General features: G+C 42.1%; 2 protein-coding genes across 3 annotated transcripts; one reads left to right on the top strand and one right to left on the bottom strand.

Moving 5' to 3' along the window:
- The first annotated feature begins 40 nt into the window (after positions 1 to 40).
- Positions 41 to 6,879, top strand: pqbp1 (polyglutamine binding protein 1). Of its 2 annotated transcripts, none has more exons than XM_024005376.1 (7): positions 41 to 133; positions 377 to 444; positions 527 to 638; positions 783 to 883; positions 1,513 to 1,695; positions 1,807 to 1,864; positions 6,453 to 6,879. In XM_024005376.1, exons 2-7 carry the CDS (start codon positions 378 to 380, stop codon positions 6,616 to 6,618), a joined length of 687 nt encoding a protein of 228 aa, XP_023861144.1. In that variant the 5' UTR covers positions 41 to 133; position 377; the 3' UTR covers positions 6,619 to 6,879. The 2 variants fall into 2 exon arrangements, with proteins under 2 accessions (XP_023861144.1, XP_023861143.1); XM_024005375.2 differs by having other exon boundaries at positions 48 to 155.
- A 1,692-nt stretch (positions 6,880 to 8,571) lies between these two features.
- Positions 8,572 to 26,353, bottom strand: LOC111977109 (G-patch domain and KOW motifs-containing protein-like). Its single transcript, XM_024006417.2, has 11 exons — positions 26,119 to 26,353; positions 15,501 to 15,694; positions 15,230 to 15,369; positions 12,816 to 12,922; positions 10,993 to 11,194; positions 10,610 to 10,742; positions 9,784 to 9,949; positions 9,414 to 9,525; positions 9,230 to 9,299; positions 9,026 to 9,111; positions 8,572 to 8,861 (listed from the first exon to the last, which is right to left on the bottom strand). The coding sequence occupies exons 1-11, from the start codon at positions 26,328 to 26,330 to the stop codon at positions 8,733 to 8,735; spliced, it is 1,551 nt and encodes a 516-aa protein (XP_023862185.1). The 5' UTR covers positions 26,331 to 26,353; the 3' UTR covers positions 8,572 to 8,732.
- Between the last annotated feature and the right edge of the window lie 827 nt (positions 26,354 to 27,180).

The raw sequence follows: 27,180 nt of genomic DNA, 5'->3' as shown, positions 1-27,180 counted from the left end.
CATATGTTTCCGAATTCCCAGCTATTTTGAACGCGGCAACCGACTCCCCCCCCCCCAACTAATGACGCAATCATTGTGCGCGTGGGCTGTGTGACTGGCTGCTGGGTAGATTTCGCTCCACATCTGAACTAAAGTAAGGACACATTTGGATGCAGGTAATTAATTATAAACGGGTAACATTTGATTACATTAACGTTTTCCCTATACGGCTCATTTTGATTGACTGCAAACGTTAGTTAGCTAGCCACCGACGGTCAGACGCGCGTGAGGTAATTTAGCTAGCTACACGTTAGAAAATAGTATTTATGGCTAGTTAGCTAGTTTGGGGCCATCGACTCAACGGGCTATAACGTTAATCGTTCATTTTCTCCCGTAGGATGCCTCTGCCCCCGGCGTTACTGGCTCGCCTAGCCAAAAGAGGGATTCTTAAGCACTCAGATCAAGGTATGGCTACAACAACAAATAAATAATTTTTACTCACTGCAAAAATGCTAGCTAGCTAAAACATTTCACTTCCTGTCTCTAGATGCGGATGAGGAGATTATTGCTGAGGACTATGATGACAACAATGTAGATTATGAGGCCACTGCCCGTGAGAATTTACCTCCCAACTGGTACAAAGTATTTGACCCTATTTGGTAAGCACTCTTTTTCAGATTCTCCACTAAACACGTAGATTGCACAACACCTATTGGGTATGGCTAGTGGACAGCAGCTGTTATGGAGTGATTTGTTTTTGGTTGTGGACTGACTCTAAAATTCCATGTATTTTGTATCCTTAGTGGTCTGCCATACTACTGGAATGTGGAATCTGACCTAGTTGCCTGGCTGTCCCCAACTGACCCCACATCTGTGATAACCAAAGCTGCCAAGAAGTCAAGGGGTAAGAAGAGTCCTAGCTTGACCACCCAATAGAGCAGATACTGTTTCATGTATTCAGACTCAGTATTTAGGATGGATTTGATTCTGACAATCTTGGTCTTGCTGCTGCTCCAGTTTCAACTGTTCTGCCTACGGCTATGGAACCCTAACCTGTTCACCGGATGTGCTACCTTGTCCCGGACCTGCTGTTTTTGACTCTCTTTCTCTCTACTGTAGCTGCTGTCTCTAACTCTGAATGCTCGGCTATGAAAAGCCAACTGATATTTATCCTGAGTTGCTGACCTGTTGCACCCTCTACAACCACTGTGATTATTATTATTATTTGACCCTGCTGGTCATCTATGAATGTTTGAACATCTTGGCCATGTACTGTTAGAATCTCCACCCAGCACAGCCAGAAGAGGACTGGCCACCCCTCAGAGCCTGGTTCCTCTCTAGGTTTTTTCTTTTCTAGGGAGTTGTACCTAGCCACCGTGCTTCTACATCTGCATTGCTTGCCGTTTGGGGTTTTAGGATGGGTTTCTGTATAGCACTTTGTGACATCGGCTGATCTAAAAAAAAAAATAAAAAAAAAAGGGCTTTATAAATACATTTGATTGATCATACTAACTCAAATATTCTATTTTACAGCAGAGGTTGGGGAGGACAGAGGAGAGAGACAAGTTGAGAAGCCAGACAGAGAGAGGGAGCGAGAGAGGGAAAAAGATCGGGAACCAGAAATAGAGAGGGAAAGAGGGAGGAATGATGGGAGGGAAAGAGACAGGCGGATGCAGAGGAGAGAAGACTTTGCCCCCTACAGCAAGAACAAACGAGGTAAAGATTCATAACATTGTATCTCTTGCTCAAAACAAATATTGCAACCATACCCAAATCGAATGGCTTATGTACACTTGCTAACAGGTTTCTGTAAACTGTATTTTGCAGGGAGGAAGGATGAGGAGATGGACCCAATGGATCCCAGTGCTTATTCTGATGCTCCCAAGTAAGGCCACTGACCCAATCATTCATTGCTACCTTTCCTTGCATCATAAGCTTATGTCCATTGTCAGAAATCCCTGGCACTCTTTTTCTCCTGCCCTGTATGTAGGGCTGTGGTGGTCATCAAATTATGTCAACCAGTAACTGTCATGCAAATAACTGCCCGTCTCACGGTATTGGCCGTTAATGAACGTAAACACATTTAGCATAGCCTACAAGCCACTGATCCGGACCTTTGGAACATCTACATTTTAAAAAGTGTTGTCAATCCATTTAATATAGCCTACACCATCACAATAAACCCATTATTTATTTTAGGCAGTTCTAAATAAATATTATATAAAGAAGATGTAGCCTATTTTGGTAGAATAGCATATTCTGAGTCATCCTTATGTTTTGCCTTGATCTGGCTATGCCATATGGCTGTGGGCTACACTAGTTCATTTAGCAGGCAAGATTGCTTATACTTCCGGTGGCATTATTTTATAGTAAGAACAATACAATTGAACATCGCTAAATAAAATAGAAAGGATATTTTTCCCAAACGCTTTCCGAGGGACTGCGCACATATATTGGAATTCCACATGAGAAAGGTTTCCGACTCCTCGTACAGACTATTACCGGCAACTTCAGGAGAATAATGGCAGAATCTGCGAATGTCAGCAGGAGCGGGAGGAGAATAGTTGGGTCAGTTTTTTTAACGTTTTTTTTTTTACTTCTGGTTATCAAGATCTATCTAGCTCTCTGGCGCCCTCTTGAGGCATCAAACCGTAAGCTTAAAGCATCAGACAAGCTCAATGCATTTAGTTGATTTTATTAAAACACATAGGATGTGTCTATATATAGACAAATACACTTTACAAATAAGTGCTATATCCAGGTACTCCGTATTGCGTTGTGCGTAAGACCAGCCCTTAGCCGTGGTCTATTGGCCATATACCACACCCCCTCATGTCTTATTTTATAGGAAGTAACTGTAAAAGTACTACTGGTGATATATGTAATGGGGAATTGATATACACTAACAATCAAACGAAAACAATTCACACGATTTAAGTTATCAAACAATGAATGTGCACAAATTGGTGGGAGAGAGTGCATTCTGGAGAGAGTTGTGCAACTGAGGTCAATCTGACATCTACATCGGCCATGCAGCATTTACAGTGATATGGCCTCAACGAGTCAGGGCATTCATACTTCTTGCGCTTCACGGGGCAGTGCAGAAATGTTGTCAAGGAAGTGAGTTTGTGTTTATACAGGATGTACTGCTCCCACCTACCATCAACCAATCATGTCAATGCGGCGCTATACAGTGCCCTCTGTATTGTTACAATATTAGGTAGGCGCATGGCGATGCGCTACAGAGCTCTATTTGGCCTCTGGAGACTCACAATTGCTTCACAACCTCCATATGGAGCCTCCGACCACATTTTTGAATCAAGAATAAATGGGTTTTTGGTTTAGGCCTCCAATGGATTCATTCACTGAGATGGGCACAAATATATACAGTGCATTAGCAAAGTATTCAGACCCCTTGACTTTTTCCACATTTTGTTACGTTACAGCCTTATTCTAAAATCGATTCAATTGTTGCTTTTATCTCAATCTACACACAATACCCCATAATGATAAAGCAAAAAATACATTTTTGCAAATGTATAAAAAACTAACTGAAATCACATTTACATAAGTATTCAGACCCTTTACTCAGTACTTTGTGGAAGCACCGTCGGCAGCGATTACAGCCTCAAGTCTTCTTGGGTATGACACTACAAGCTTGGCACACCTGTATTTCGGGAGTTTCTCCCAAACGCCAAGTGGGCTGTCATGTGCCTTTGACTGAGGAGTGGCTTCCATCTGGCCACTCTACTTTAAAGGCCTGATTGGTGGAATGCTGCAGACATGGTTGTCCTTCTGGAAGGGCCACCCATCTCCACAGAGGAACTGGAGCTCTGTCTGAGTGACCATCTGGTTCTTGGTCATTTCCCTGACCAAGGCCCTTCTACCCTGATTGCTCAGTTTGGTCAGGCGGCTAGGTCTAGAAAGAGTTTTGGTGGTTCCAAACTTCTTCCATTTAAGAATGGAGGCCACTGTGTTCTTGGGGACCTTCAATGCTGCAGAAATGTTTTGGTACCCTTCCCCAGATCTGTGCCTCGACACAATCCAGTCTCGGCGCTCTACAGACAATTTCTTAGACCTTTTTTTGCTCTGACATGCACTGTCAACTGTAGGACCTTATATAGACAGGTGTGTGCCTTTCCAAATCCTCTCAAATCAATTGAATTTACCACAGGTGGACTCCAATCAAATTGTAGAAACATCTCAAGGATGATCAATGGAAACAGGATGCACCTGAGCTCAATTTCAAGTCTCATAGCAAAGGGTCTGAATACCTATGTAAATAAGGTTTGTTTTTCATTACATTTGCAAAAATATCTAAAAACAAGTTTTTGCTTTGTCATTATGGGGTATTGTGTGTAGATTGAGGGGGGGGGAAAGTAATTGTATCCATTTTAGAATAAGGCTGTAACGTAACAAAATGTGGAAAAATGAAAGGGGTCTGAATACTTTCCGAATGCACTGTATGTGGAATATTTTTTTATTTAGAATGGCCTACAAAAAAACGTGTCATCCATAGCCTGTATTTGAATGGAGGAAGCGCTTCCCGCAGTTATGTTTTTAATATGCCAGGTAGGCTACACCTGTTGTAAAGAGGATTCATGTGCTTAATTTTAAGAATTGAGCAATAAATATAGCAGCATGAGAAAGCTTGGATCCTCTTTTAAATAGTGGCCAGTCAAAACAATTTTACACGCGATTGTGTAATGACTTGGCTTATAAGAACACGTCTCACTAGGCTCTGTAGGCTATGGGCTTTCCAACCCTGTTCAGGGGTCCTAGGTCTATAGGGTACGCTTAGTTATTTGGCCACTTTAGTTGTGATACAAACCTTTTCAAAACATGTATGCCTAGGCTAGCTACAAAAATGCATGTGCTGTTTCTTGCCTTAGACTGCTCATGCTGGGAAAGTGAGGATATTCTCACCTATCAGACTATTCTCATTTTAATATTGTCCTTATATATATACTAAATAATATATGTTTGAAATTAGTTATGATTTAGAATGGGTCATTATCATGGACCCTTATGTGACCAATAACATTTTATTGGTCACATACACATGGTTAGCAGATGTTAATGCGAGTGTAGCGAAATGCTTGTGCTTCTAGTTCCGACAGTGCAGTAATATCTAACAAGTAATCTAACAATTCCACAATAACTACCTAATACACAATAAGTAAAGGGATGGAATAAGAATATATGCATATAATATGTTGATGAGCAACTACCGAGTGGAATAGGCAAGATGCAATAGATGGTATAAAATATAGAATATACATATGGGATGAGTAATGCAAGATACATAAACATTATTAAAGTGACTAGTGATCCATTTATTAAAGATTTCAAGTCTGTTTGTATGCAGCAGAATAGCGAATGGAGGACGCTTCTCCTGCGGTTCATTTTCATGCCAGCCAGGCAGGCTTCTCCGGTTGTTTTTTTATTTATTTAACTAGGCTAGTCCGTTAAGAACAAATTCTTATTTACAATGACGGCCTAGACCGGCCAAACCCTAACAACGATGGGCCAATTGTGCACCGCCCTATGGGACTCACGATCACGGCTGGTTGTGATACGGCCTGGAATCTAACCAGGTCTGTAGTGACGCCTCTAGCACTGAGATGCAGTGCCTTAGACTCGGGAGCGAAGCAATGTGCTTAATATTAGGAAAGTGGAAATATAGTAAGCCTAGTGGTGTTGGAGGGCCAGTAGGAGGCACTCTTTCCTCTGGTCTAAAAAATATATCCCAATTCCCCATGGCAGTGATTAGGGACATTGCCCTGTGTAGGGTGCCTTCTTTCGGATGGGACATTAAAAGGGTGTTCTGACTCTGTGGTCACTATAGATCCCATGCCACTTATCGTAAGAATAGGGGTGTTAACCCCAGTGTCCTGGCTAAATTCTCAATCTGGTCTTCATACTGTACCATCATGGCCACCTAATCATCCCCAGCTTTCAATTGGCTCATTCATCCCCCCTCCTCTCCCCTGAAACTATTTCCCAGGTCGTTGCTGTCAATGAGAACGTGTTCTCAGTCAACTTACCTGCTAAAATAAGGGTTAAATAAAAAAGCCTATGGGATCCTCTTTTTAAGAGGCCATTAACTCAGTTCTCACGCAATTGCATAGCATATAGAAATATTGCGAAACATGGGCTTTAGAGACATTTATTTCATGCCATGCATCAACCAGCTATTAGGAGCTGGCTTTCGCCGCTCACTCTGAATGCCAGGGCTCTCATTAAGAGTTTGATTTGATTGCATTTTCAGTGATGTCAGTGATTAGAAGGACAATGGAGCTCTGAGTACCCGACCATTAGTAAGTTTGGTAGGCTACTAATGAGCAATGGCATTCAGAGTGCAGTGTTGAAGAAGCCCAGCTACGTGGAAATTTAACTGCCGTCATGACTCGTAACACGGTCACCGTAACAGCTCTTCTGCATGTATCTAAAATGTAATTTTCTCCACACAGGGGCAATTGGTCCACTGGCTTGCCCAAGCGTAATGAGGCGAAGACGGGGGCAGACACCACGGCAGCAGGGCCTCTGTTCCAGCAGCGGCCGTACCCCAGTCCTGGAGCTGTACTCAGGGCCAACGCAGCCAATAAAAAGCCCCCCAGTGATGACGATGACGACTGACCACAGGGCTTCACACTCAGCAGGGTACACAACTGTGGGCTCCTTGCCTGCTACGTTTGGATGAAGTTACCTTTCTATTCTCAGTCCATACACTACATGGAATGTGAGACCCCTGCTGACAGAATTTATCTGGTGAGGCGGAAACAAGTTGTGCTTCTGCACATGTGTAAATATTACTTGGTATTTTTTTGTAATGTTACCTGTAGGCTACCATTGATCATCAGATGAGTGGCATTTGCTAAATAAATGCTAAATAAATGACTTGTGCTGTTTTTTTCCCTTTTTGAAAAGAGGCTACATGTGCAATGCTATTGCAGTAAACATGGCAAGTTAAGGGCATCATTCTGAATATATTAGTATTACCATATATACATACAGTTGAAGTCAGAAGTTTACATACACCTTAGCCAAATACATTTAAACTCAGTTTTTCACAATTCCTGACATTTAATCCCAGTAAAAATTCTGTCTTAGGTCAGTTAGGATCACCACTTTATTTTAAGAATGTGAAATGTCAGAATAATAGTAGAGAATGATGTATTTCAGCTTTTATTTCTTTCATCACATTCCCACTGGGTCAGAAGTTTACATAAACTCAATTAGTATTTGGTAGCATTGCCTTTAAATTGTTTAACTTGGGTCAAACGTTTCGGGTAGCCTTTCACAAGCTTCCCACAATAAGTTGGATTTTGGCCCATTCCTCCTGACAGAGCTGGTTTAACTGAGTCAGGTTTGTAGGCCTCCTTGCTCACACATGCTTTTCCAGTTCTGCCCACAAATTTTCTATAGGATTGAGGTCAGGGCTTTGTGATGGCCACTCCAATACCTTGACTTTGTTGTCCTTAAGCCATTTTGCCACAACATTGGAAGTATGCTTGGGGTCATTGTCCATTTGGAAGACCCATTTGCGACCAAGTTTTAACTTCCTGATTGATGTCTTGAGATGTTGCTTCAATATATCCACAATTTTCCTCCATGATGCCATCTATTTTGTGAAGTGCACCAGTGCCTACTGCAGCAAAGCACCCCCACAACATGATGCTGCCACCCCTGTGCTTCACGGTTAGGATGGTGTTCTTCGGCTTGCAAGCCTCCCCCTTTTCCTCCAAACATAACAATGGTCATTATGGCCAAACGGTTCTATTTTTGTTTCATCAGACCAGAGGACATTTCTCCAAAAAGTACGATCTTTGTCCCCATGTGCAGTTGCAAACCGTAGTCTGGCGTTTTTAATGGCGGTTTTGGAGCAGTGGCTTCTTTCTTGCTGAGCGGCCTTTCAGGTTGTCGATATAGGACTCATTTTACTGTAGATATAGATACTTTTGTACCGGTTTCCTCCAGCATCTCCCAAGGATGAACCAGACTTTGAGGTCTACAATTGTTTTTGAGGTCTTGGCTGATTTCTTTTGATTTTCCCATGTCAAGCAAAGAGGCACAGTTTGAAGGTAGGCCTTGAAATACATCCACAGGCACAGTTCCAATGATGTCAATTAGCCTATCAGAAGCTTCTAAAGCCATGACAAGCTTTTTAAAGGCACAGTCAACTTCTGACCCACTGGAATTGTGATACAGTGAAATAATCTGTCTCAACAATTGTTGGAAAAATGACTTGTCATGCACAAAGTAGATGTCTTAACCGACTTGCCAAAACTATAGTTAACAAGAAATTTGTGGAGTGGTTGAAAAATGAGTTTAATGACTCCAACCTATGTAAACTTCAACTGTATATTTATATATATTAGTATTGCCAACAGCATGATTATGCCATTACTGTTGTAATATTGCCACTTGAGTCAGGACAAAATGGCTTTGCTGTTGACATGATTTTATTACAAAGATACACTGACAAAAGTTACTCACTGTACATACACTCTTGCATTTTATGACCAAACTTTGTCAAATGAAAAGGATATGTTTGGATGTTTGGGGCAGGTTGAGATCAGTGTTGAAGTGGAGGATAAACACCCTTGAACACTTTACACACCTTTTTATTTTGCGCAAGCGTTTACCCACCTAATGTGGAAAAATGCATTGAACGTATGGGGAGGGTTACTTTATTCCCCCACCAATATTTTAACAGTACATCACTAGTTATATGGTAAAAGCGGAGGGTGTCAGTGATCTCCCCCTCCTACGTAATGGCAGATGGAGTCATAGTCCAGGGTGAAGACTTTCTCCTCATATCTGTCCAGCTGCACCATGGCTCTGCTCCTGTCTCGGTCCCTCTGGAGAATACGACCTACCTGAAACACACCACGTCATTAACTACAGACACTTCAATTACTTGTATATTTAACATTTTGTACTCCTCAATCCAATCAGTAATAAAAGCTATGAAACAAATCCGCATGGATATTTTACAGGCAAAGTGATAACGATGAGCCTACCAACCCATCCACTCACTCACCTGCCCCCTGTGTTCACCGAGTACAACCATGATGTCCTCAGAGTCAGTCTTTGGCACAATGGTCTCCAGCATCGTCTGTTTCACATCTATGTTATCATGAAGACATAAGGGCATCATTGAAGGAAAAATAGATGAGTAGAGGGAACACCAGTTAAAAGAATATGGGTTGGAGTAGGTAGAATGTAATTCAGCAGTAAAACTCACCATCTAAGAATCTGCCCTCCTCAGTACGACACACACAGATGTTTGGCGACAAGACATCCTCTATTCGCATCTTCAAAAAACAGCATAGGACATTCATTAAATTGATTCTAAAGATCAACACCACAGAACTGTAGTGGGCCGTAAAGTGTCAACAGGCAATGAATTGTGCACCTAGTGTTCATACCTTTGAATTGTAGTATTTTCCCCCTTTGAAGGCTTTATCTACAAAGCGAACTTTCAGGTCTCTCTGGAGCCAGGAGGGGGCAGCAGGAGGTAGCTTTGCCTGGGGCTTCTCTCTAAGGAGAGAAGGGAAAAGGTGATACAAACAAAAAAAATCATTTGAAGCAATTATTTACTCTCAAATCATTTTATTATGTGTTATCAAATGAAATGGTGTGAGTAAATAATTGCTTTAGATTTAGAATTTATGAAGGAGTACTATAATCCAACATAAACATTAACTAATCCAAGTCATTAGTTAACCTCTTGTATTGAAAAAAATATATACAAATCCTACACTTCCAACCTCATCCCATATTTTCAGGATCCTCTACCTGTCCTGACTAGAATCCCGGTGTTTCCTTTTTCTCTGGTCCTTCCCTCCATCTCTGTCCCTCTCAGAAGATCTACTTTTCTTCCTCTCCTCTTCCTTGTTACTCCTCCTTTCTTTCTCCTCCCGTCTCTGCCGTTCCTTCTCTTTGTGGGCCCTGCTGAGGCGACCTGATTGGTAGAAAGATAGTGTTACATTCGCAATGTCACTAACAGTCCAAGGGGGCTCCATTAAACAGTTTCATCACAATGATCAAGTAGTCTCATCTGCATTATTGCTATGGTAGTGCTGATACATATTGACCTATTCAGCAATAACAAATAAGCCACATGAGAGCAGTACAATTTGCCTGTTCACAAACAGTACCAGTGTATATTTGACTGACATTGCTTATGTGTGAACCTCCCTCCACTCCAGAAACAGGTCCTTCTGATTACTGACAATAAGAGCAGTGACAGCATGGCTGTTTTGGGTTGGAATGGTAAAAGGCCAGATGGCTCCTTTTCACACAGAGGCTCAAATGTCACTTAGCTAAAGGAGAGAGCGAGCCTATGGAATCAGCCCAGCTCATCACTCAACAACAGACCAGTCTGCCCTTTGGTTGTTTTTTTCCCCCTTGTTCTGGTCTAGAACCTTCCACCCATGTAGTGAGTGGGTGTCTCAGTATTGCCAAGACAACAATATTGGAAATAGTAATGGAAAGAACATTTCCATGACCCTGTATGACATTTGTTTGCTCAACTAAATTATTCCAATATTTTACGGTAAACAGGTTCAATGTCATTTCAGAGAGCAATCACAAAACTAACATGGTGGTAGGAGAGACTTACTGAGGTCTTTGCCGTTTTTGTCATATTCTGTGCGGTCAACCAGTTTCAGTGCATATTGACTGATTGTCACAGTCTTGCTACCAATCGCAAGCTTGACCACTACTCGTGCATTGTCCGGATCAACTCCTTCAATCTGTAACATAGGAATGTTGGGGCAATAGGAGGGGTGTTGCGAGGAGGGAGAGACAAAACAGTCAATCAGTGTGCAAAGGCACAAGTAGAGAGACAGTTACATTTGAGCAAAGTAAAGCTAATTGTCTTGCTATGAAACAACAACTATGACGCCTAAGATGGCCTACGAGATAGTGATATGCCACAGTGTTATGTTGCTGTTGCTTTCTGTAGTTCCAGAGAGTCCAGACAAACAAAGCCAGAAATCTCACCTTCCCGTACAGGTCCTTGTGTGCTCCAGACTCCACCAGCACATGGCCTCCAGGCCCCAGGACTAGGGTCTCCTCCTTCCGCTCATCGCCTGGCTTTGGGGGCCTCCGGGGCCCGCTGGGCTCCAGGTCCCTTATAGCAGAGCGGTCAGCTCCCAGACCCAGACCCTTCGGCCTCAGCTGGTGCTCTATGGGCTTCACGTCCCTAGAGAGAGGAGAGAGAGAGAGGGGAGAGAGAGATTAGGTGGGAGCAGGGTGAAAGTAGATTCTTCCTGGTATGGGGTCCCTCCTGTGTGAGAATGCGCTTCTTAAAATCCACATTTTTTTTTTTATGGGCTTAATCATAGAATGACATATGGAATCCGTATTCATTTCATAGCATCTCTATGAGCCTAATAGTCAAGATTTGTCATTTAACTTTGAAAATGTATTAGCCTACCTTTTCATGTGGCATAAACACAACCTGTCATGTATTCATCTGATTGTCAAACAATTACTTCAAAAGGCTCATGTAGTCTACTTGTGCATGTTACTCAAGGACGGTGGTTTTTCAGCCTCATTCAGATATTTTTCTGCTTATAATTTCCAACATCTTGTTAGTCAACTTGTCTATAATTAGATAGCCTACATGCAGCTTCTCTTCTGTCATTACTTGATGCTTGTCTAGAATTCTAAATAAAGCCTTGCTCCCCAGAACAATGTCATACATCGATAGAATGATCAATGCATCATCAACAATCTAGTTGACATCGGTAAAGTTCTTTCATTCCTGCTTCTCTCACGGAGCGAGGATTTAGGGACAATGGAGATTTCCAAATAACGCCGGTTTCAAGGAAATCAAAAGCTTTGAAAACGATCCAACATGTTTCTGATAGTATTTCAGTTAATCTTGGATGCATATTTTATGTGGTTGAAAATGAAATACTGTCAGCTTTAATGTTGCTGAAAGAAATTGCTCGTTTAGGCTACACAACAGGTCCCTAAGCGCATATTTTAATTCTTTCAAGATGCTGAAATGAATCCTATTTCTCCACTCCTATTCCCGAGACAAAATGTAGATTTGTTCTGTAATTTTACTGCGAGGAACACTTCATTCAGCAGGAGTTAACATTATAATAGGCTACATGTGAGGCCTACAGTCTACAGTCAGTGTTCAGACTTCAGTTACTATTCCAACGATTAGGCTACTCCACCCATTTGATAGGCCTAAAAGTAAAGAGATATCACTTACAAAACACCAAAAAGTGTTATGAATGACATTGACAATTGCCCATTCATTAGGTCTACACAAGTCAATTCGCTAATTTTCCATGCGGTCATGATAAAGTGTAATAGTCTACAGTTTTCATGGAATCTGTGTATTAATGATCGTGATAGGCTCATGTTTTACCGGTATTGCGTACCCCACACTATTTGCTTTGCTGGGACTTCGTACCTGACCGTTCCGGCTTACTGTCAACCCTGGGTGAGAGTGAACTAGGAAGTATAATGGGATGAGATAGACCCCTATGTCTATGAGTCAATGGGTTTATATTTGCAGACTAGCAAACAGATGGGCTTGAAGATGAAAAACAACAGTGGCCAACCACAGTAAGATTGCATTACTAAAACTACATTATTTACTGTACTCTGGGGAAAACAGCATAATCATCTTATGTCATTACTTATTTTCTGTAATATAAGTCCGATGCCAAAAACCTGATGCAACAAGAGTGGATAATATTGGCATTATAAATAAAGCAGACATAGCAAACCAGATATTTTAAAGGCATTAAAAATAACACGGGGATTGGGGATGAAGACTGACTATGAGGGAGAATACGCACTGTTTGAAGGTCCGCCCGATGCCCTCTCCGGCCTTCCAGCCCATCCCCTTCAGCATGGCTAACCCGTACACCTCCACAGGAACACTGTCATAGTCTGCCTCTGTGGACTGAACACACAGCAATTGATCAGACACACGTCACATTCTATATGCAGTCTCAGATAGTGAGAAAAACAGACATCACTCTTTACACACCCACTGGTACAGTCTAATGCTCTGTACATCTGATTGTCATTTGTGTCAGCCTGCCAGATAGTGTTTCTATAGACTGACAGATGCTTGTGTATGTCCGGACTCCATACACAGACAGAAATAGCTGATTCCAATGTTGTTGTTATACAATCCTTTGGCTCTAGGCTGACAGACTCAGTCAGACCAAGTTGACAGAGGTCACCAACCACATCACAGCAGTGTAGAGACATGCTGCTGTCATTCATGTGGGTGCTGTCTGTCCCAGTGCCATGCTCCTCACTAGCTCCCTTATGGGCTCTGTCTGCTCTAGGGGAAGCTGGGATCCCACAATAGTGGGAGAAGCATGAAGGTGGAATGAGCCAGCTCCTCAGCCCCTCCCTAATACGGTGCCTTCAGAAAGTATTCATACCCCTTGACTTATTCCACATTGTTGTGTTACAGCCTGCATTCAAAATAAATAAATAATAATTCTCACCCATCTACACACAATAACCCACAATGACAAAGTGACTTTTAGAAAATTAAATACTGAAATACCTCATTTACATAAGTATTCACACCCCCAGTCAATATTTTGTAGAATTAATTTCCCACGGTCTGGTGGAAAGCAGACTGAACCAGGTTTTCCTCTAGGATTTTTTCTGTGCTTAGCTCCATTAGTTTATTTTTTGTCTTGAAAAACTTCCCAGTCCTTAGTGATTACAAGCATACCCATAACATGATGCAGCCACCACTTATGCATGAAAATATGTAGAGTGGTACTCAGTAATGTGTTGTATTTGCCCCAAACATAACACTTTGTATTCAGAACAAAAAGTTAATTGCTTTGCCACATTTTTGGCAGTATTACTTTAGTACCTTTTTGCAAACAGGATGCATGTTTTGGAATAGTTTATTACGCTACAGGCCTCCTTCTTTTCACTGTCAATTAGGTTAGTATTGTGGAGTAACTTCAATGTTGTTGATCCATCCTCAGTTTTCTATCAAATCATTAAAACTCTATAACTGTTTTAAAGTCACCATTGGCCTCATGGTGAAATCCCCGAGCGGTTACCTTCCTCTCTGGCAAACGTAGTTAGGAAAGATGCCTGTATCTTTGTAGTGACTGGGTGTAGTGATGCACCATCCAAAGTGTAATTAATAACTTCACTATGCTCAAAGGGATATTCAATGTCTGCTTTTTTATTTTTTTATTCCCCATTTACCAAAAGGTGCCCTTTGCGAGACATTGGAAAACCTGAATCTGTGAATCTGTGTTTGAAATTCACTGCTTGACTGAGGGACCTTACAGATAATTGTATGTGTGGGGTACAGAGATGAGGTAGTCATTAAAAAAACAATGTTAAACACTATTATTGCACACACAGAGAGTCCATGCAACTCATTATGTGACTTGTTAAGCACATTTTTACTCCTGAAGTTATTTAGGCTTGCCATAACAAAGGGGGTTGAATACTTAGACTCAATACATTTCAGCTTTTCATTTTTAATTACTTTACAATTTTTTTATTCGAAAAACATAATTGAACTGACATTATGAGGCATTGTCTGTAGGCCAGTGACAAAAAAAAAATGTAATCAATTTTAAATTCAGGCTGTAACAACAAAATGTGGAAAAATCTCAAGGGGTATGAATACTTTCAGAAGGCACTGTATCTAAAGTCAAGACAGATGTGAGATGACAGTGATGAGAGGGTGGGAGATGGGTGATGAGGAAGATATGCAGAGAGGAAGATGACTGTTGGTCTCTAGGGAGAGGGAGGGCAAGCGAGTGTCATCTCATTCGTAAGATGCTGTCAGATCTGAAGTGAGTACGTGTCATGCACACACACACTTCTCTGTTGGCACGGTTCGGTTTGGTGGAAATATCCTGCGGTCAGCACTTTCACACAGTCTCTGGTTTCAGTCCCAGTTAAACTGGTCAGTCCACCTCCATCTGTCATCGCACACATTCTGTTGATCTGACTTTCACACACTTGTTAATCCATCACGCGCTCTCATTCACTCATGCGTATCATAACTTTCCATCTCTGTTTAGGAATCAACATCTCTCTCGTAATCTGACAACTTTCAGTCTGTTCAAGTTGCCCATCCTAATTTGACCTCACACATAACATTTGCTGTGAAAATGCATTGAATTTACTTCACAGTCTATTGACACAACAAGACCCAAGAACCAGACGGTCACGGATAAGGTTCCTCTGACCCTCGCCCCATACTTACAGACTCCGGTCGCAGGTCCACCTTGATGTGGTCTCCATCCTCAAACCCCTGTGGAGCCTGGTTCTGCATCAGCAGGGGGATGGTGAGGTTGGGGTCTGCTTGGTCCCCATTTTTCCACTGATCAAGCTGCCTCTGAGATTCTGAAAGAGAGATGTGATATTGAAAGAGTGATTAAAGTATTAATGGTGGATTCACAACATTAGGATAAGGTGCTAATTTCTGAGAGGCTATCTTCACTGAAGTAGGAACTGAAGCTGACACAGACATGCACCTTCAATAATTTCTTTGACAGCCTGTGATTCCACTGAGTCCTGCTCCTGAGAGGGGGGTTGTGTTTTGGCCTTATCCCTCCCTCCATCACCGTGCCCCTGGACCTGGCCAGCTCTGTTTTCCTGCCTGCTGCACCAGCGATTCCTTTGGATGAGTGGAATGATCAGCTCCTTTGGCTTCTCCACAGGCTTGATACTAAGACGGACAAAGGAAGTAGAAAGCATTTACTAACTACACAAAACAATTAGCTTTGCAAAGGCTATGTCCCAATTATCTCTCCTTCCTCCCAAAGTGTGCACTTGTTTGCTTTCCTTCACTGACTTGAAAGGAAATGACTGGTATAAGAGATATCGTGAAAATTCCCACAAGCCCATGGCTCCACCAATCCAGATTTTTGGGAAGTAGTGAGGGATTGTACACATTTCAGGAGAAAGTAGATATTGGGACGCACCCCCAGGCCTTTTCTCAATTAGATTGAGTCCTCCTTTTGAAATGGGTCAAAGGTAAATCGAGGAGAGGCCGCGAGAGGGGAACGTCAATGACTGTTTATATGAATGGACAAAGCCATCGATCACGTGACACCATTCATTCCTATGTGTAGACTCAATAGTGCATTTGAAGCCAAGGTAGTCGGTTAAGATGGTGTCTAATGTGGTAAATTTATGTAGACATACATTTGAGTTTGAGCTACTCCAGAAAGTAACGTTGCAAGCTAGCTCAGTGCTGCCCCCTCTCATTGAGTACCTCAAGATACTGCAGGCTGCCATTAGCTACAAAGTCAATTATCCTTATTACTTTTCCATATAACTTCTTTAAAATAATTGGTTCAAGGACATACATCTGATGTAATAGAAGCAATTATTGGTACTGTGATTGTCTTCAAGAAATGTATTTATTTACATGATGAACCACGAAGATTGCCATTTTCCCCTTCACTATAATGGGGGATTCTGTTCTCTGCAAACAATGCCTGCAGTACCGAGGTCGGCCTTGAACTTTGTGGGTTCAATGAAGGGGGCAGTAGTTCTGGTGAATGTGGACAAAAATGGCTTGTATAAAACATACTGAACATCGTGCAATGTGAATGGGCTAAATAACAATGTGATTTAAATGTGTTTTCTAAAGTTGATTATAACAATTATAATAATAATAATAATATTTAGGCTATTAACTATTTTCCTTTTTTGATATTGTTAAATAAAATTCTAGGTCTGCTAACATTTCCTAATAACATTTTACAAATTTCGACCATTATTATTTTTTACCATCTTCATTGCGGGAGAAATCGCCAGGTCACAGCCTTATTCTTTCTATGTCTTGCTTATTCTTGCTTGCTTCTCAGAGGTTCTATCGAGGAGGGGAGGACACTCTTCAGTTAGCCTACTAACGAATTGACATCTCCTCGAACACTTACCGGTTTCCATGTCGTGGAGGAAAAGGGAAAAGGCACAGCAAGTCGGAAGTTTACATACACTTAGGTTGGAGTCATTAAAACTCGTTTTTCAATCACTCCACAAATTTCTTGTTAACAAACTATAGTTTTGGCAAGTCGGTTAGGACATCTACTTTGTGCATGACAAGTAATTTTTCCAACAATTGTTTACAGACAGATTATTTCACTGTATCACAATTCCAGTGGGTCAGAAGTTTACATACACTAAGTTGACTGTGCCTTTGAACAGCTTGGAAAATTCCAGAAAATTATGTCACGGCTTTAGAAGCTTCCGATAGGCTAATTGACATCATTTGAGTCAATTGGAGGTGTACCTGTGGATGTATTTCAATGCCTACCTTCAAACTCAGTGCCTCGTTGCTTGACATCATGGGAAAATCAAAAGAAATCAGCCAAGAACTCAGAAAAAATATAAAAATTGTACACCACAAGTCTGGTTCATCCTTGGGAGCAATTTCCAAACGCCTGAAGGTACCACATTCATCTGTACAAACAATAGTACACAAGTATAAACACCATGGGACCACGCAGCTGTCATACCGCTCAGGAAGGAGACACGTTCTGTCTCCTAGAGATTAATGTACTTTAGTGCAAAAAGTTCAAAATCAATCCCAGAACAACAGCAAAGGACCTTGTGAAGATGCTGGAGGAAACAGGTACAAAAGTATCTATATCCACAGTAAAATGAGTCCTATATCGACAACCTGAAAGGCCGCACAACAAGGTTGAAGCCACTGCTCCAAAACTGCCATAAAAACGCCAGACTACGGTTGGAACCGCACATGGGGACAAAGATCATACTTTTTGAAGAAATGTCCTCTGGTCTGATGAAACAAAAATAGAACTGTTTGGCCATAATAACCATTGTTATGTTTGGAGGAAAAAGGGGGAGGCTTGCAAGCCGAAGAACACCATCCCAACCGTGAAGCACGGGGGTGGCAGCATCATGTTGTAGGGGTGCTTTGCTACAGGAGGGACTGGTGCACTTCACAAAATAGATGGCATCATGAGGTAGGAAAATTATGTGGATATATTGAAGCAACATCTCAAGACAGGAATTTAAAGCTTGATCGCAAATAGGTCTTCCAAATGGACAATGACCCCAAGCGTACTTCCAAAGTTGTGGCAAAATGGCCTAAGGACAAAGTCAAGGTATTGGAGTGGCCATCACAAAGCCCTGACCTCAATCCTATAGAAAATGTGTGAGCAGAACTGAAAAGGTGTGTGCGAGCAAGGAGGCCTACAAACCTGACCCAGTTACACCAGCTCTGTCAGGAGGAATGGGCCAAAATTCACCTAACTTATTGTGGGAAGCTTGTGGAAGGCTACCCGAAACGTTTGACCCAAGTTAAACAATTTAAAGGCAATGCTACCAAATACTAATCGAGTGTATGTAAACTTTTGACCCACTGGGAATGTGATGAAAGAAATAAAAGCTGAAATTAATCATTCTCTCTACTATTATTCTGACATTTCACATTCTTAAAATAAAGTGGTGATCCTAACTGACCTAAAACAGGGAATTTTTACTGGGATTAAATGTCAGGAATTGTGAAAAACGGAGTTTAAATGTATTTGGCGAAAGTGTATGTAAACTTCCGACTTCAACTGTAGGTGTCCTAGCCTACCTCTTTCAGGTAATACAGTCAATGCAGTATTAGCCTTATATTTAACTAATTCGTGATGGTTATACATAATAAGCTTCTAACCTTTGTCTCATGCGCAATACGCAAGCACCTGTACTCCGCTGGCCTCTCCTTAAAAAACACTCCTTAACTCTTGGAGTCTCATACAGGAAGAGCTAGACTCGAATAGCTTACTGGACATTGTTTTTTCACCATTTCTTATTCGAATAGGGAAGCAAGCTCTTTTTTTGCTGAATGTTAAATACAGCAGCCAAAAGACGCTCGATGGCGGTAGGCTTTAGCAGTTATTTATTCAGACCCATAACCATTCAATCTGTGAAGAGAAGTGAAAGCCTTCTGCATCTAATTCTAGTCCTAAACTATTCAAGGTTGTCATTATAATGAAGATAAGGACAACAAAACTGGTTCCATCTAACTGTTGAAAGCGAGGAAAGAAAGAAGCAGCAATAGAGAAAGGTAGGCTAATAACTTTAGGGGAAATATAATGAAAAGGTATATACACGAGTCAGTCTACTAATTATACAGTGCATTCAGAAAGTATCCAGGCCCCTTGACTTTTTCCACACTGTTACATTACAGCTTTATTCTAAAATGGATTCGTGTTTTTTCCCCTCATCAAATCTACACACAACACACCATAATAACAACGCAAAAACTGGTTTTATACATTTTTGCAAATTAAAAACTTAAATATCACATTTACAGAAGTATTCAGACCCTTACTCAGTACTTTATTGAAGCACCTTTGGCAGCAATTACAGCCTTGAGTCTTTTGGGGTACGACGCTACAAGCTTGGCACACCTGTATTTGGGGAGGTTCTCCCACTCTTCTCTGCAGATCCTCTCAAGCACTGTCAGGTTGGATGGGGAGCGTCGCTGCACAGCTATTTTCAGGCCACTCCAGAGATGTTCGATCGCGTGCGTTCAAGTCCGGGCTCTGGCTAGGCCACTCAAGAACATTCAGACACTTGTTCCGAAGCGTTGTCTTGGCTGTATGCTTAGCGTTGTTGTCCTGTTGGAAGGTGAACCTTCACCCCAGTCTGAGGTCCTGAGTGCTCTGGAGCAGGTTTTCATCAAGGATCTCTCTGCTCCTTTCATCTTTCCCTCGATTCCAACTGGTCTCCCAGTCCCTGCCGCTGAAAAAGCATCCCCACAGCATGATGCTGCCACCACCATGCTTCACCGTAGGGATGGTATTGGCCAGACGATAATCGGTGCCTGGTTTCCTCCAGACGTGACACTTGGCATTCAGGCCAAAGTGTTCAATCTGGGTTTCATCAGACCAGAGAATCTTGTTTCTCATGGTCATAGTCTTTTAGGTGCCTTTTTGGCACTGAGGAGTGGCTTCCGTCTGGCCACTCTACCATAAAGGCCTGGTGGAGTGCTGCAGAGATGGTTGTCCTTCTGGAAAGTTCAGAGGAACTCTGTCAGAGTGACCATCGGTTTCTTGGTCACCTCCCTGACCAAGGCCCTTCTCCACTGACTGCTCAGTTTGGCCAGGCGGCCAGCTCTAGGAAGAGTCTTGGTGGTTCCAAACTTCTTCCACTTAAGAATGATGGACGCCACTGTGTTCTTGGGGACATTCAATGCTGCAGAAATGTTTTGGTACCATCCCCAGATCTGTGCCTCCACACAATCCTGTCTCGGAGCTCTACGGACAATTCCTTTGACCTCATGGCGTGGTTTTTGCTCTGACATGCACTGTCAACTGTGGGACCTTTATATAGACAGGTTTGTGCCATTCCAAATCATGTCCAATGAATTGAATTTACCACAGGTGGACTCCAATCAAGTTGTAGAAACATCTCAAGGATGATCAATGGAAACAGGATGCACCTGAGCTCAATTTCGAGTCTCACAGCAAAGGGTCTGAATACGTCTGTAAATAAGGTATCCGTTTTTATTTTTTAATACATTTGAAAAACTTTTTAAAAAACAGTTTTTGCTATATCATGAGGTATTGTGTGTAGATTGATGAGGATGTATTTATTTAATCAATTTTAGAATCAAAATGTGGAAAAAGGGAAGGGGTCTGAATACTTTCCGAATGCACTGTACAAATAGGCCCTATTATATTGCAAAATTAAAACCAATCTTGTAACTTTGTAGGCTACACATGCTGCACCAGAATTGCATGTTCTCTTCAGCTTTTGAACAATGTGCGTTTGAATGATGTGTGTAATTCCAGTCCATATAATACAATACATTAATACAGTTCACACTCAAAGAAATTTGCCAACTGGAGTTGGGTAAATAAATGAAACAGAGCATATATCTAGCTACATCTATGGGCTTTTATGTTTTTCTGTCGTGCATAATGTGCAGTAGCCTATATCATAAATGGCACAATCATTTGGGCTTGGGCTCATTAAATGTCTTTAATATATGGCTCATAAAATGTATTTAATATATGGCTCATCAGGCTCAGGTAGCATCAGGTTAGAGCTTTGGTCAACATGAAAATTCTAATCAAATCCAGACATTTATATGCTTTATAATGCTTTTGAATGACACTTCCGGTTTTGGCGGGAAATACCAGGTTACCCGGGAGAAAAAGTGATTTATTCTCAGGATGGCACACTTGTAAAATACCGGGAAAATATTCAACCCTAGTGTAGATGAACGGAAGGACACCGGTTAAAGAAGTATTTTCAAGCCTTGAAACAATTGAGACATGAATTGTGTATATGTGCCAGTCAGAGGGTGAAAAATGTACAGCGGGGAGAACAAGTATTTGATACACTGCCGATTTTGCAGGTTTTCCTACTTACAAAGCATGTAGAGGTCTGTAATTTTTATCATAGGTACACTTCAACTGTGAGAGACGGAATCTAAAACAAAAAGCCAGAAAATCACATTGTATGATTTTTAAGTAATTAATTTGCATTTTATTGCATGACATAAGTATTTGATACGTCAGAAAAGCAGAACTTAATATTTGGTACAGAAACCTTTGTTTGCAATTACAGAGATCATACGTTTCCTGTAGTTCTTGACCAGGTTTGCCCACACTGCGCACAGGGATTTTGGCCCACTCCTCCATACAGACCTTCTCCAGATCCTTCAGGTTTCGGGGCTGTCGCTGGGCAATACGGACTTTCAGCTCCCTCCAAAGATTTACTATTGGGTTCAGGTCTGGAGACTGGCTAGGCCACTCCAGGACCTTGAGATGCTTCTTACGGAGCCACTCCTTAGTTGCCCTGGCTGTGTGTTTCGGGTCGTTGTCATCTGGAAGACCCAGCCACAACCTATCTTCAATGCTCTTACTGAGGGAAGGAGGTTGTTGGCCAAGATCTCGCGATACATAGCCCCATCCATCCTCCCCTCAATACGGTGCAGTCGTCCTGTCCCATTTGCAGAAAAGCATCCCAAAGAATGATGTTTCCACCTCCATGCTTCACGGTTGGGATGGTGTTCTTGGGGTTGTACTCATCCTTCTTCTTCCTCCAAACACAGCGAGTGGAGTTTAGACCAAAAAGCTCTATTTTTGTCTCATCAGACCACATGACCTTCTCCCATTCCTCCTCGGATCATCCAGAATGGTCATTAGCAAACTTCAGACGGGCCTGAACATGCGCTGGCTTGAGGACCTTGCGTGCGCTGCAGGATTTTAATCGATGACGGCGTAGTGTGTTACTAATGGTGTTTTCTTTGAGACTGTGGTCCCAGCTCTCTTCAGGTCATTGACCAGGTCCTGCCGTGTAGTTCTGGCTGATCCCTCACCTTCCTCATGATCATTGATGCCCCACGAGGTGAGATCTTGCATGGAGCCCCAGACCGAGGGTGATTGACCGTCATCTTCAACTTCTTCCATTTTCTAATAATTGCGCCAACAGTTGTTGCCTTCTCACCAAGCTGCTTGCCTATTGTCCTGTAGCCCATCCCAGCCTTGTGCAGGTCTACAATTTTATCCCTGATGTCCTTACACAGCTCTCTGGTCTTGGCCATTGTGGAGAGGTTGGAGTCTGTTTGATTGAGTGTGTGGACAGGTGTCTTTTATACAGGTAATGAGTTCAAACAGGTGCAGTTAATACAGGTAATGAGTGGAGAACAGGAGGGCTTCTTAAAGACAAACTAACAGGTCTGTGAGAGCTGGAATTCTTACTGGTTGGTAGGTGATCAAATACTTATGTCATGCAATAAAATGCAAATGAATTACTTAAAAATCATACAATGTGATTTTCTGGTACACCTTTGTTGAAGTGTACCTATGATAAAAATTACAGACCTCTACATGCTTTGTAAGTAGGAAAACCTGCAAAATCGGCTGTGTATCAAATACTTGTTCTCCCCACTGTAAGTGCCTTTGAATGTGGTATGGAAGTAGGTGCCAGGTGCACGGTGTGTGTCAAGACCTGCAACGCTGCTGGGTTTTTCCACACTCAACAGTTTCCCGTGTGTATCAAGAATGGTCCACCACCCAAAGGACATCCAGCCAACCTGACAACTGTGGGAAGTATTGGAGTCAACATGGGCCAGCATCACTGTGGAACGTTTGGCACCGCGATGAATTGAGGCTGTTATAAGGGTAAAAAGGGGCTGCAACTCAATATTAGGAAGGTTTTAATGTTTGGTGTACTCAGTGTTTAAATCATTGGTTCAAACAATTGTACCGGTAGAAAGCAAACTGACCAAGGCGGAGAAATCATGGCGGAAGTGAATTCGGAGTTTGAAATGAGAAGCGAATTGAGTTGTAGAAGAGGAAATGACAACAGAAGTCTCGAAGAATGGAATGAAAAATAAAAAGTATTGATAGTTGAAGGGGATGATGGTATATATCAGACAAGGGATTTGTTTCTTGTTGGGATACGATTTTTTGATGAGTGTCTCGAAGAGGGCAAATCATATGTTGGGAGAAGTTAAGTCAGAGTGACCAGGAGTGGGCTTGTCCTGACTAATTGTTTGTCTGAGAAACTGAGGAAGAGGGCCTCACAAGAATCGAGTCACCTGAAGCATCGTGCTCTGAACTCCGGAGTAGAACACCTGTTAAGGGATTCATTTCCGGGGTGTGGATGGAAGTTAAGGAGAACAACCTAGTGACGAGAATCCCAGGTGTGGTTAGTGCCTGTTGCTTGACCCGCATGGTGGATAGAAGAAAGAAAGTTTGTCGGTTCTATAGTTTTTTTTTGATGATGAGCACCTCCCTACTCATGTAAAGCTGAGGTATATGAGGTATGCATTAAGAGCTTTTGTCCCCAAACCATTACAGTGCAGAAATTGTAAAGAATTTGACCATGTTTTAAGTGTGTGCAGACTGGTGGAGTATACAGAAGGTTGGAGTGAAGAACGTCCATTTTGGAGTGCCCTGTAAGGGTGAAAGAGGTTGATGAGGCAAAAGTTAGGGCGGTCCATCGGATCTCAAAAGAGCAAGTGAAGTTGAAGAAATGGTAGTAGATGCAGAAATGCCCATAGTGAATAGGGCTATTTGTCAACCAAGAGAACCGGGCATGCTGTACGTAAAGTTAGTGGATGTGTGGTGTTCAATGCAACTGTGATAAACTGCACGGCTCAAGTATAAAGGAACTCAAAGAAATAGGACATCATTGTGGCTGCGGCAGGAAGCTATCTGGGGCAGCAGGAAAATATCTGAAGCTTCAGGAATTCACAGCGGAAGATTTACAAAGGTTATTGGCGATGGAAGATGTGCTGTCCTCCTAGGCTCCTACTGTGTAGGGATCTGACATGGATAATTAGTTTTAACAGATGAGGCATGGAGCATGTTGATGAGTGATTTTCAGGTAGACAGTATGAGTTTTTTTTATCCACATTTGTCTTTTAGGATCTTTTATTTTCATCCCACACAGTTGGTGGTGACAATACACCTTTTTGCATGTAGTTCACTATAAAACCCAAAGAAGAAGAAATTTAGCTATGGATGGACATTGTGGCTATGAGGTGGGGGTAACGGACAGGAAAAATGGAGAAAAGTGGAACATATTATAAGTAAATATGGAATGGGGGAATGCACATGCCTTCTGGAAGATCTGATGAAGGTGAAGATGGTGGACAGAAACAAAAAGGTGGAACATATTTTGAGTGAATATGGAGTGGTGTATCACGCATACCTTTTGGAAGAGCTACAGAAGGAAATTGAACATGACGAGAGAAGATGAATTAACTGCGGTGGCAGGTGCGGTGAAGACCACCGAGTTTGAGCCTTGTCCTGAGTTGATTCTGGCCCAGTGTCAGTGAGATTTTTGGAGAGAATGGATCATTGCCTTCTGGCAGATCCATATGTAGTGTTAGGTTGGGTGGAGAAGAGGTTGGGGAATGTTGGGTGGGTGAAAGTGACTCGAAGTGGAATTGTGTTGATTCTTTGCGTTTCTGCCGTCCACTAGGAGCGTGCGCTCTGCACCACGTAACTGGGGACAAGAACTGGGACTTGCTTTCCTCTGGAGCAGGGCGCTGTTAAAAGGAGTGATAGCTGGAGTGGCGTTGAGGAGGATCAACTGAAGTTGAAGCTTCCCGGTGTCTGTGACACCTGCCATTTGGTGAGATGCAAACCCGTTGGAGAGCGGTGTGAAACACACAAGACACGGTCTGTACTCTTGAGTTTTGATGCAGGCTTTACCAGATAAAGTCAAGTTAGGATGTGTCAGTTATCCCGTGAGTTTTTGTCCCAAATCCATTAAGGTGTTTTAGGTGTCAAGCTTATGGTCATGTGGCAGCAGTGTGTAGGAGGGAAACCCCTAAATGTGAGAAGTGTGCAGGAGGACATGAGACAAAGGAATGTGTATTGGTGGATAAAATTGTGTGTGTAAACTGTACGGGTACCCATGGTGCTGGATATCACAGCTGCCCAGCGAGAGAAAGGCAGGTTCAGGTTGCCAGGGTCAGAGTAGTGCAGAAGGTGTTGTATGCTGAGGCAGTGAAGAGAGTAGTAGAAGAAGCCTGGTCCAGGGTGAGGGATCCTAAGAGGATTCCTGTGAGAGGCCAGTAGAGTGATAGGAATAGCATGTGCTTCCGTAAGTTTTTTGTTGTTGGTGTTAATGGCCATGGATGTCAATTGTACCGCAGGAATGGAATGTAAAAATCACAGAGAATAGGTACAACATTTTACTGCAGAAAAGTTGCATGTTTTGACCAATAGTGTCCCATCCTCCCAGGCTGCTGGCCTTGAGTAGGATCAGATAGGTCCAAATTAGTGGAATTGTGTAGATGTTTTAATGGGTGCAGCCAGGGTTAGTTGGTATGGCAATTTTTCACAAAGTGTCATGAATTCATACAAGGGAATAGTAGCCAATGCTACTACAGAATAGTAACATGCACCAATATTTGTTTGCGTGCCGCCATAATACCAAAGAAGAAGAAATGTAGCTACCGGCAAAGAGTTTCTAAACCGTAAAGTCTTTGCTACCGGTGGCTAAATACATAGCTAACTAGCGAATACATAAAGGGACAGCAACATGTTTATTCAACATACAGGCTAGTAACGTTATTAGCTGACTACTAGGCAACAATATGTATTAATGCAACTGTATTTAGACACTAACATTAGAAGCTAGCTAACGTTAGCTTACCTTAGCAATTCTTTCCCATCGACTCCGGTTAAATAATCTCGCTCATCTGCGTTGATAGCTTCATCCCGACTAGATTTTAATTTAGTTACAGTTTTGCTAAAACCAAAAGATATAGCCCCTGATTTCCTCTCTCCTTGTTGTTGATGTGCACTAGATGTTGATGTATCAACATGAACGTTCCTGCTGTTTTGCTCCTGTTGAGAGGCCGCCATGTTTGCAAGGCAAACTCTATATGGGATGCTTAGGACGTCCCGACCCTAAACATAACAATTTTACATTTAATCTTGGGATGTGGGATATACATTGGGATATTGGGATATGCACGGACCATGTTTTTTGCGATGTAGGAGGAGAGAAAATAGAGTTTTGGGTAATGCAGTTTTATGTGGACCGAAAGCTCGATTTGATGGATCAGTTTAGATACCAAGTAGCGGTTCGTGGGTAAAATCACTGGGGTAATTGTGTTGTTTGCTCAATAGCCTGTTAATTAATATGTCTTGCAACCGTGATATATAGGCTTAACGGCCAAGACAATAAGAATAATAAATTCAACCATACCTTTGTTTTATCACAAAACCGGGTAGCAACCTCTGTCCATTGAAGTCCACAAAGCATATTGTGACAGATAGGTACATGACCTACAGCATGGTCAAGCAAGTTAATGTTTTGGACGTTTTTGGACCACTAAACAACTATTGATTTAGAACCACAAAGAGTTACCAGGAGCTGCCTCCACTATTCCAGCACCATTTCAACTTCAACATCAACAAATCACCTCTGACCGCTTAGTCTAATACAGTGACAACTAAAAGATACCAAAAACAATTTAGTCCAATCAACGTAAGCTAAATATGTGGCTGTCCATGGTTCTGATTTCTGTGTGTGTGTGTGCGTGCGCATTCGTGCAAATAGAAAACATGTTGACTCACCCTACTTGTAGAGAAACACCAATGCCATCCTCTCTTTCATGTTGACAAAACGGTCTATCACTCTGTCATACAGTACACACTTTTATTTAGTGTTGTCCTAGGCTACCTGGCTAAAACGCTTGCTCGCTAGCCT

Source organism: Salvelinus sp. IW2-2015, linkage group LG17 (assembly GCF_002910315.2).
Source record: "Salvelinus sp. IW2-2015 linkage group LG17, ASM291031v2, whole genome shotgun sequence".
NCBI lineage: Eukaryota > Metazoa > Chordata > Actinopteri > Salmoniformes > Salmonidae > Salvelinus > Salvelinus sp. IW2-2015.
This window is presented reverse-complemented; position numbering and strand designations above follow the sequence as displayed.